At 45.8% G+C, this 11229-nt stretch overlaps 1 protein-coding gene across 1 annotated transcript in view; it reads left to right on the top strand.

Annotated features, from left to right (window-relative positions):
• Positions 1-3128: 3128 nt before the first annotated feature.
• CYSTM1 (cysteine rich transmembrane module containing 1) overlaps positions 3129-11229 on the top strand; it is a 16131-nt gene continuing 8030 nt past the window's right edge. The window contains exon 1 of the mRNA XM_026857965.1: positions 3129-3400. Coding sequence (XP_026713766.1) covers positions 3172-3400 — 229 coding nt within the window. The 5' untranslated portion in view covers positions 3129-3171. The remainder of the gene's footprint in view (positions 3401-11229) is intronic.

The following is an 11229-nucleotide window of genomic DNA, read 5'->3' as shown; positions in this document are numbered from 1 at the left end:
TCTCATCTTACTGCACTCTTTCAGTGTTTTCTAAGCTTTACCAGATACAGCCTTGTACAGCTGATACCCATCTCCGACCTTTCTGCTGAGATGCTTTTCTACCCGTGTGGTTCCTCTGGCTTCTGTACCATCTCTCTGAGGGTCTTTTGGTGTGGTCCCATGGTGGGTGCTTGTACAGAAACCAGGCAGCCACAGGATAGTGGGCAGGCTCCCCACTTGAGTACTAAAGGGAACAGGGAAGGGTGTGAATGGCCAGCCCTGACAGTGGAGGATGGCCTCTGGGGGTCCCGCACGAGTCCCTGTGGCAAGGCAGCAGTGTGATGGCAGAGTTTGTTATCCACTGCTGAATTTGAGTTCATAGACAGCTGAAGAATGGCAACATCTTTTAAGCCTTGCTACAGCACTAAGATGACAATGATGTTGAATTGCAGATAAATGAACTGATGCATACGAAGGGACAGAAGGGAAGACTGGACTTCACTGCACTTCACTGGAAAGGATGGGCTGAGCTAACTGTCCTCTTAGGTTGAGGGCTTTGGAAAACCAAAGTAATTAATGTGACTCTTTGCTGGAGCTTGGCAACGGTCACCAAAGCAAGCTGAGCCCTGGGGAGGTTCTTAAGAAAAGGTTTACAAACAAAAAACATGATCTGTGGTTTGCTGTTTGAATGCCTTGTGTGTATATATGTATAAACGTATATATATCTCTAGGATGCCAACTTACAGCCTAGAACAGATTTGGAGGACTCAGAAGGGAGAGGTGGGTGGAGCAGACAGTGGGCTGGGGTTCTTCATCCTGGAACAGGGGGCTCCCACATGCCTCCTCCAGGAGGGTGACTGCTGTTCCCTGCTTCTGCAGTCACCCTGGTGGGCAGGAGGCAGTTTTACACAAGGCACGCAGCAGATCTTTGGATCCCTCATGCCAGGAGCAGACACTGCATCAGGCTCAGGAAGGCTGAGCAAACTCAGAGGGAGTTCACAGGGGTCTGCTGGTTGCTTGGGCCCTGTCTGGCTTGAGCACCAAATGGTTTCCCTGCCACATGCACTAGTATGTAGCTGTACACATGCACTTGCTCTGGCTTTGTACTTCCCTGGGAACTTGCTTTTGGCTGCTATTTTGGGATGATTTTCTGGGATAGATGAACATTAGTGACCCATTATGTCCCAGTTTGTTGAACTGAAGTGAGTTGTAGGGCTTGCTGCCTGCCTTTCACTGGCTCTTTGAAGGGAGAATTTCCTTGCTGCAGACTTGGTAGAGGCATTGCAGTGCAGTATGGTGGTTAAAGAGCCTCAAGTTAAATGTATGTTGTGCTTGTCTTTTAAAATGAGCAGTTAAACAGTCTGCCTGATCTGGCAATGGAAAAAAAACCCACAATTCTTCTAATCCCTGTCATTGGTTAAACAGTAAAAATTTTTGTTGAAGACATTAGGAAATATTATTTGAAAGGTAACAACGCTGCTTCAGTAGTTAACTGGTGCCGTACCTGGCTTGCCCAGCAAGAGGAACGCTTAGAATGAATTCAGGTGAATGACAACTACAGCCTGCTGAGACTGGAGGCCCTCCCGGTGTTGTTGTGGGACGGAGGTCAGCCTTGCTCCCTTGGAGTGAGCCTCTGGAGTAATTTCGAGTTGTCAGTGCTCTCCTGGGCATTGTTGTGTGATCAAACTGGTTGTTGCTGCGAGAATGGGAAGGGGCTGCATGCACGGGAGAGCCCCGTGGTGCCTGTACAGCAGCAAGCATCATACTAGCGACGTTCAGGCAGGAGTAACATGTAAATGAGCAGAGAGCCTAGGGATCCCTCCTTGGGGAGGAACAGTCAGTGTTCTCTGAGGTGATGAAATAGCAAGCCATAAACAAACAAGGCTCACTTTGACACTGTTAGGGACTGCAGCAGCTAAACATAGCCCCAGAGGCTTGACTCACTTGGCTTCTGCCCGTCAGATGACTGCTCTTGGGATCACTATAGAGTTACAAAGGTGAAATTCTTCAATCTGCGTCACACCAGAGCTCAGCCCAGAGTGCTGATGGTCTCCTCTGGACTCAAAAGTGCACATCCCGAAGAGTGGGTGCACAGTACTGAGCACCCAGGTCTGTCTAGCCCAGCTGCTTGCCCTTCCCAACACCATTCAAAGAGGATCCTACTTTTCAGCATCTGCTGCTCCATGCCAGCAGCAGCAAGCCTCAGCAGAGGCAAATTCTGCTCCTGGTATTTCTCCCTGAAGCCTGTGGCATGTGGGCAGAGGTATGCAGCAAAGGGGTAATGGTGACCTTTTTGTACCTTGCAATGGTAAAACAAAATAGCACAGTGCAGCTACTTTAGTCAGGATGGTTCCTGAACACAATTAAGGATCATTCTGTTTCTCAAACAGGGAGAAGCTTCAGAAACCTAATGTAAGAAATGGTTTGCTTAGTCATGCTATTTAGAGGTTAATTAAAGTTGCATTATTGTGACAGTCTCATCTTTTGATGGCTGTACCATGAGTAATACATTAGGTTTTATGAACATCAACTCTCTGAGGTGTTTTTAATGTTGCTTTTTGAATGAGACTGAGCCCAAAGTTCTGATTGCTTGTGGCTGCTTAATGATTCAGTTGCATATTACTGGAAGAATATGCAATGTGCTGGGTTACAGTGTCATCAGGAAATTACTCATATACAGTCTTGCTCCAGAGTGCTGGTCGAGATGCTTGTAACAGGAGAAGTGTAATGGACATTCGTGTTCACTCTTTGTCCTGTTGAGGCTATCAAATGTGTCTGGAACTGGCTGCATTTCTGTGTGGTTTTCTTTAATGTTGACAGAAACATGAAGTAGTCACTTCTAAATCTCTCTTAAAAGCAATTTAATCATGAGTGGAAGCAGAGGATTATGCTTTGCAGATGCAGGACTGTTAAATGTCTTAGGGTAAGTAGCTGATGCACAACTGGAAAGCAGCAAGTCACTCTGCTGCTGAGCTAAATTCATGTCACTTAAAAGACATGACTCTTTTAAAAAGGGTTAGAAATAACTCACTGCTTGACCATGTATTTTGAGGTCTGTTTCTCACATTTAATGTAGGGCCCTCTGGAAGCAGTCTGCAATGGGGATTATATGTTTGTACATGCAGCAGACAAAAAACAAACCAGTTCTTTTGTTTGTTTTCCTTCTTCTGCAGGGCAGATTCTGCATCCCACATGAACTACGAAAATCCTCCACCTTACCCTGGCCCGGGCCCAACTGCCCCTTACCCACCCTATGCACAGCAGCCGGGTGGTCCTCCTGGCCCGTATCCAGGCTATCCTCCCGGACCTACTGGGCCATACCAGCCAGGCCAGCCAGGCTATCAAGGATATCCCCAGTATGGATGGCAAAATGCACCTCCACCTCCAGGACCAGTGTATGCAGATGGGCCTAAAAACACAGGTATGCCTAGCAGCCATGGTGCGATATAACCATGACCCTTTCTGAATGCAAATGCATGAGTACATATTGACCTTGAAGTAATATGGTTACCAGCATCTGGCCCTCATGGGACTGGAGGAGGTGGATGCTTGTTTGAAGTAGTGATTCTGTTTATAGCCCGTTTTCCTGCTTTATTTTGCTGTTGTGTCTCTAACAGTTCCCTGACTGTTGGAAGATACTGCTGAGCATCCTTAATGCCAATCCCTCAAGGGAATCCTTATGCTGAGGTTGTTATACATGCTTTGTGCTGTCTTTAGATTTGCCACAACTCTCATTCTGCCTGTCTTTTGGTTGATAAGTTTCAACTGAAGGCTGCACAGTTGAAGTTTGTAATATTCAAATGTGCAGCTCCTACCGAATTAATGTGTATCAGCTTTCTTGAGCACATCAATATCTGTTCAGGTGATCTAATAGTGCCATTGGAATCATTCCTAGGCTCTTGTTTTTTCTGAAGCTGTTATTCTCTGGAAAAACACAGATTTCTGGGAAGGGAAGATGGTGTACCCTACCTTGGCAGCTGGCTGGTCTGTCTCTGTGCCACGTCCCTTCAGTATTGTATGCTGATTTACTCTGGCACTCCTGGGGCTCACTGCAGTGCTTGGTGCAGGCTTGAATTGTCAGAGGAGAGCTGAGAAGATGATTAAGGGACCAGAGCATCTTTACAAGGGGAAGCTGAGAGAGGTTGGGCTATTCAGCCTGGAGGAGAGAAGGCTCAGCTGGGTCTATCCATGTGTTTATACACGATGGGAGGGATGAAGAAGAGGGAGCTGAACTTTTCCCAGTAGCGTCCAGTGACAGGACTGGAGGCAGTGAGCACAAACTGAAACACAGGAGGTTCCTTTTGAACACAAGAAGACCTTTTCTACTATTACAGTGATCTAACCCTGGCACAGATTGCCTGGAGAGGGTGTGGAGTCTCCATCTGAGGAGATACTCAAAACCTGACTGGACAGGGGTCCTGGGCAGCCTGCTCTAGCTGACCCTGCTTGAGCAGAGGATTTGGACCAGATGATCTCCAGAGGTCCCTTACAACCTCAACAACTCTAGGATTCTGGCAAGGTTGGGTGTGGTCCCTCCCTTTTCTCCTCTGGAAATAGGAGGGTTTTAGCTTGGGGTTTTTTGGTAACTCTCTCTTGCTCATAAGGACACTTACCTAGAGACCAAGTTTATTCTTGTCAGTATTTCACAGGCTTTGGTTGTAAAATCTGTTTGTACATCATGAGGGTGTACTCACCCCTTCACCATCGGCATGGGGACTCATGCTGTCATGCCAACAACTCCAGTATCTTCTTTAAGGCTTCTTCAGTGATAGATACTCATCCAGGCTGGGAAGCCAGAAACCATTATCTCCTCTCTTTCTCTGTTGCAGTGAATATCACAAACAGACCTGAGCTGTTGAGAGGAATCTTAAGTATCTATAGATGTTCTGGCTGCCTTGGGGTAGCAGAGGATATGGCTGGAGGTACCAAAGGGGCTGTTCTGCGGGAGATGTGGGGAGCACTTCTGTAAGGTCCTCTCCAGGCACTGTGCTTTAGGTTGGAGCTAATCTCAGGAAGAGAACGTGACTGGTATGGTCATGGACAGACTAACCAGGGGAGGAAAGGAATGAGACTAACGTGGACCTCAAATCAAAACCTGTGTCAGTGCCTTATAGCTATGCAAGGGACTAGCACTTCAGGTACTACTGCTGTAAAGACCAGCTGCCAAAGTGGGTATCGAAGCTAACGTCACTTGGAAAATTGTCAGGACTCAGACAAAAAGCTTTTCCTTTTTCTTGATTCTCCTCCTCTTAAACAGCCCTGCTTCGTTTTGGCCAGTCCATCAAACTGGAACCTGATCTTTGTCCTGTGACAAGTCTTCTGAGAGCGCTTTCAATGAAGCTTTGTTTAATGATCACCTCCAGGACTGGCTAATATAGAATGGATTTCCCTAATAAAGCTGATTTTTAAAAACATGTTATCCTATTGCTGTATATCTGAGGCTGTGGCTGAACCTCTAATAGAAAAAATTGATGTCTAAATTTAATCAAGTCATTACAGTCTACCTAGCTGGTCTGGCATGATTGAATGTGGCTTCTCAGTTCTTGTGGTGTTTCCAAGCAGTTACCTGGGAAGAGCTACTGTGTGGATGCTTTCCTTTCAGAGTGGATGTTTTGCTCTCCTAGATGACTTTTGGTTAATCTAATGAATTAGGCTGTTCTAAGTAATACATTAGTATTTCTGAACAAGTGTCCACATTGAAAACTAGGAAATTTGCTATATCTTTAAATTTCATACTTTAAATTATTTTACTGTGTAGGCAAACCGCAGAGTGGGCTCTCACGTTGTGGATCATAGCTGATGTGCTAATGTGTGGAAGTAATTATGCATCATATTTTGGTCTTGAGTGGATCACACAGATGGAAATAATTACTGTTGAGCTCTCAATCTGATGGTAAAGTAGCATTTCATAGTGATAGTGTTTTTTAACAATTTGTGGCCTGTCTGGAATAGCAATGGACATAGCCTGTCCCATTGACCCTTGGAGAAGAAAGAAAACTCATGTCTTGCTCTGTATTAAAAAGAAAGCTGCATATGATATGTAATGGAAACAGCTTAAACTTAGTACTGGTTTTGTCACCCACGCTGCAGAAGAACTTGTGAACCTCTGAGCCTTGATTCAGAGGCTGCTGTTGAAGGACTCTTCAGGCTGAGTATGTGCTGTGGCCATGCTTCTACCCAGCTGCAGAACCCCTTCTGTGTCCTCAGGAGGTGGGAGCTGTGAGCCCACACTGGAGGGTTTGGTCTCTCTTGTTGGGGTCATGCTTGGCAAGAGTGGGTAACATCTATACTGGAAAGAGGAAGTTATTCCTGTTAAGTGAGCAATGGCTCTTCTTAGAGATAGGTGAGAAAGGAGGATGTTGTTGTCTTTTCAGTATGACATTGAATAGAGACACATATACAAAAGGCTATACAAAAGGTGCAGCCCAGAACAGCACTTTACAAGGAGAGCAAGCACTGTTGTGTAGGATTAGTTAGCCATGATGACGGTTTAAGTTGTAGCAATCAGCTTGTGTTTTAGGCATTAAGATTTAGTGGTGTTGGCCCTGTGACTCCCATGTGTTACAGCACTGTAGAAGAGGGAGACTGCATCTGATAATGGCAACTGTTGGTCCTTTGTCCCTTCTTCCCAAATGGATGGAGTCCAGTGTGTGCAAGCTTGCACACCCTCAGTCACCCTAGTTACCTCAACACTGTTGGGTGGGAAAGGCCGTGAAGCATGTTTCTTCTCCAGATGGAGGAACAGTGGGCCAGAGAGGGTAGGTGGCTTGTTGAGGTGGCACAGAAGACCTCATGGCCATGGATTTGGTTTTTTGGATTTTTTTATAGCTGGCTTTTGGGCTTGTACAGTCTACCAACAGCAAAGTCTCCAAAGAAACAGTGCTTCTTGCATTTTGCAAGGGCTAATAACTGACTTGGCTGTTGTTCATTAGAAGTAAACAACTTGACCTTTACCTTTAGAGCTGATAATTCATATGCTAAACCTGAGGGATGTTATTCTTAAGGGTATCTGATCCCATTTCCTAGGGCTGTGAACTGATTTGTGCTGATTTCCATCTACATCTTTCCTGCTATAAAATCTGAGGGCTGTCTTCATGTCTGTCCACACAAAATCTGTCCAGGCCTGAGTTCCTGCAACACTGTGGATCTACCAATGCTTTGGGTAGCTGGACGGAACTCACCTGCACCAGAGCAAAGCTGGGAAATACACAGCAGTAGGAGCACAGTGCCACTGTGGAGCATGGCGTAAGGACCAGGGGCTTTCTTAAGAGGAAGGAAATATCTCATTTCTGCAACAGTGTTTTCATTATAGAATAATTTGGTATCAACTAGCATAAGGAAGCCACAGTATCTGCTGACTGGTCAGCAGGTACTTTCTTGTCTATGTAAATTACAGTGAAATGTAGTGCTGTTGATAATGGCATGTTTTAAAAAGAAGTAGAATGACCCAAAGTACAAAGTGACATACTAATTTTGAAAGCACTGGGTGATGTTAGCAATTTGTTCAACTTAATTTCACCCCCCCACCTGCCCCACTGATACATAACAACATAATGGATGAGGCTATTCCATGCTGTGCCAAAGGGAAGCAGGCTCCGTCAGCAGCCTTCCTTCCAGAGGCAGGCAAAGCTCAGTATTGCATTTGACCTATTGTGTGCACGAGGTGGAAATCTTATTTCTGGAAGCTGATTACTTGTAGCAAAGCCGGCTGTGATAAGAGTAATAGTCACAGTGATGCTGCCTGCCTCCTAATGTTTGGCCAGCTGTGAGAATAAACAGGTCACCTAGATACAGTCCCTGCCTTCTGCTCTAGGGATTTTTCTTCATTACCAGTCTCTGTGTGGAAAGAAGGGGACCCTAATCGCTCTGATTAGGCTCTCTGGTGCCTTTCAGGAGTACCCTTTTGCTTCTCAAACCGTGTTGAGCTGAGCCTTCCCCAGTAGAATTTTATTTGGAGGGCAGCATGTGGCAATTCCAAGCAGGCTTTCTCTCTGTATAATGACCCTTTCCAAGCAGTGTGTGGGAGCATTTAGTTTAACTGTTACTGTACCTTCAGGACCTGCAACTCCTGACATCTGGTGTCCTGCCATAAAAAAAAAAAAAATCTTACTTGGCAGTTATCATCTTACCTGCTTCTCATACTGAAGCATGCATTAAAACCTGATGTTCTCTGTCCCTCAGGATTGCTGCATCATACCTCCCTCTGTCCCTGGCTCATGTCAGCTGACTGCACAAACCATGGGGGCTGTTTGCTGGCAAACAGTGCTGTCCTGGGGCTGATGTCTGACCTCACCTTTGCTGCTTTTCACCCTGAAGGAGGGGATAATCTGAGAAGGGCTTCATGCAAAGAAAAGGATTTTCAAATTCGGGTCCTGTATCTGAAAACATGCTTCCAATAGACTGGCTAAATAAGGTTAAGGCTGACTCTGTGGTGAACCAAATTAAATGAGGCTGCTGTTCCGGACAGTCCTCGTCAGCTGGACACCTAGGAAATTGTGTAAAGCTTTTTTGAAACAGACTGTGATACTTGATCCTTGGGTAGACTGCTCAAGGAGAGTCTTGCTGCGTACCCTGCATGACTACTCACTGTGGCATGTTCCCTTTGATTTAAAACTGGACTTTGTCCCTCCTGTCTGTCACCCAGAACATGCTCAAGAAGGCTTGTGAGTAAACACTCTTGTAAGACTGAGTTTGTGCTGTGCAAATCCCTCCAAGCCAGGTCTTGTTTAAATCTAGGACTGATGCTGATTTTCAGGGAAGACACTGACTCAAGCTGAGGCTTTGTGCTGTTCATAGCCCTGCAGTTGACTCGGTGGAAAATGCCTCCTTGATTTAACATTAAATTAAGATTTCACTGACTATAAAAAAATGTTAGAGGAAGTTCTCAATTTCTGTAGTTTTTGGGAGATGTCTCTGCATCTGTTTCAGTCTGTAAGAAAACTGAAGGGTCTCAAGGCCTGAATTACTCTACTTTTTAGCTGGGGGGAAGCTGGTTTATTATATGAAGGGTCTCCTGTACGCTTTGTAAGCTTTGTGTTGGGATTTATAGTGCTTTGGAGAGCTGGCTGATGCCTGCTGACACCCTGCAGAGACTTGAGTACTTACAGGAGAAAAACATACTTTATGTAGTAAGGAGTGCCTGTAGCCCTGCTTTTTAGAGATGCTGAATCCTTCCTGGGTACATTTATGGTCCATAAGTGATAATTAGTATAACTTCCATTATCTCAAAGATCTCTGAATTCCCTCCGTGTGCACTCAGGTGAGGAAACTCATCTCTTTCCCAGCCCTGAGCTCAGCTGTAAGAAGATCTTCTGCACAATTTATGATCAGACATAATCCATGCTTAGAGCACATGCGGTGTGTGAGAGGGGAACAACTTTACCCTTATGTGAAATGTGGCCAGCACAGCGTTGGCTCTGGAAAATGCCCACTTGGCACACCTGCACAGTGATTTCCCTGAAATGTGTTGCCTATTCAGCTTCCTGAAAGATGAAACAGCTCTCTAGGATGACCATAAGAGCTTCTCAGACTTGCGGGAACTGAAAGGCAGCAATTTGCCTAACCTGCTGGGCAGACTCATGCAGCCACAGAAGAGAGCAGGTCTGATACCAGTGCAGGCAGTTGTAAATCAGTTGCTCCTGCTTGAGTCCATGCTGAAATCTGGGCTGGGTCAGCAGCAGCTGTCTGGTGGCAGAGGGGATTTGCAGGTTAAACATACTGACAGTTTGCTTCCTTGATACTTGTTTTTTACTCAGGTGCTTTGGTTTTTATTCAGGTGGCTCTGGCAGTAGAGCTGTTTGTGTTTGCAGCTGGTGATTGTGAAACTTGCTCTAAGCATCTTGCAACTTTGGAAGATTTTTGCTTGGAAGTAGGCTATTGTATTTCTATCTGTCTCTGACTGGTATCTGTTTCAGGAGTGTGCTATAGTATTTCCTGAAATCTTAATATGGTGTTGGTAGAGACTGTGTATACAGTGAAAGCCTCTGGGCTGAAAGGAGTGATGTGGCAGGCATGAAGCTGTTACGCATGAGCAAATATCCCCAGAGAGGAGAAATAATAATTAAATGCCTTTCTTGCCAAGGGAGTTAGAGCCCAGGCTGTTCACTGAAGGTCTTGTAGGCAAGGGAGGAAGGAGGCCTGAGGCAGAGAGGAGCCTTGTTGACAGCTACTGTGAAAGTTTTTGTTCAGGTCCTAGGGTCCCTGTTCCCCAGCCATGCAATCTCTTTTTCTGCACTTGCTGTCTCAGTGAGATTTACTCCAGGACATAAGGCTGTCTGGGAGGTCGGGGCTGGGTGTTGTTCCCTCCTGCAGTGTGTACCCCGAAGAGTGGCTCAGAAACACTTGATTTCTAGTCACTGTCACCTCTGCGTGCCTTGGCTGACACTAACGCCCTCGTGCTGACTTAGCCTTCTCTGGGCTCCATCTTGAATGGGAAGACTTTTCAAAGGACTTAGGTAAGAATGTTTAAAGGTAAAATTAGATGCACAGACTGACTTGACTTAGCAATCTACTGTGGGCAGCACTTAACCCTGTAAGAAATTATTATTAAAATGGTGTTCTACAGTTTTAAGCAAGACTTCTTGCTCGCTGACTGGACAAGTGAAAACAAGGCTCTTGGTGCGGAAGTGGCTTGTGATAAAAAGCACTTTATTCACATGTGGGAAAAGTCTCATTGGTCCCTTCTCTGCTGCATGCATCCTCCCAGATGAGAAGACTGGTATTAATTAATGCTTCTATTCTGAACAGTTGTTACTATGGCAAACAACCGTTTAGATACCACAGAAAGAGTTCTTGTTCTGCAATAGCAGTGGCTGGTAATCTGCTTGTTGCTGGTTCCTCTTGTGTGCTCCAGGCCTTGCCTAATAGCTAACAGCAGCTAGGAGTGTAACTCTTGTTTGCATGCAGAGTGGGTCAGTGTGCTAGTACGTAGCTGGAGCTAAAGAAGAAGTAAACTTCAAGATGTAGTGCTTTTCTCATGCTCCTAGTCCTCTTGCCTTTGGAAGAGGAAGAGTCCCCACAGCTGCTGGCTGGTGCTAGGCTGGGCTGCCCTCGGGTGTGCATGCACCTGAGTTTTTGTCTGAGCCTGCCCCCTGGCTTGCCTGAAGTGAGCTTCTGCTTGCTGTCTGTCTGCCTGGTGCCATACCTGAAATACCTAGACAAGGGCAGGGGGCCTAGTGACATGCAGCAAGACTTTGGGGAGGGCTTGCAAAGCTCAAGGGCTCTCGGACACGGTTGCTGCTTTTTTTTTTT

Source organism: Athene cunicularia (genome assembly GCF_003259725.1).
Source record: "Athene cunicularia isolate RWA chromosome 13 unlocalized genomic scaffold, athCun1 chr13_part1, whole genome shotgun sequence".
NCBI classification, from domain to species: Eukaryota; Metazoa; Chordata; class Aves; order Strigiformes; family Strigidae; genus Athene; species Athene cunicularia.
The sequence above is the reverse complement of the archived record's forward strand: the minus strand, read 5'-3'. Positions and strand labels throughout refer to the sequence as shown.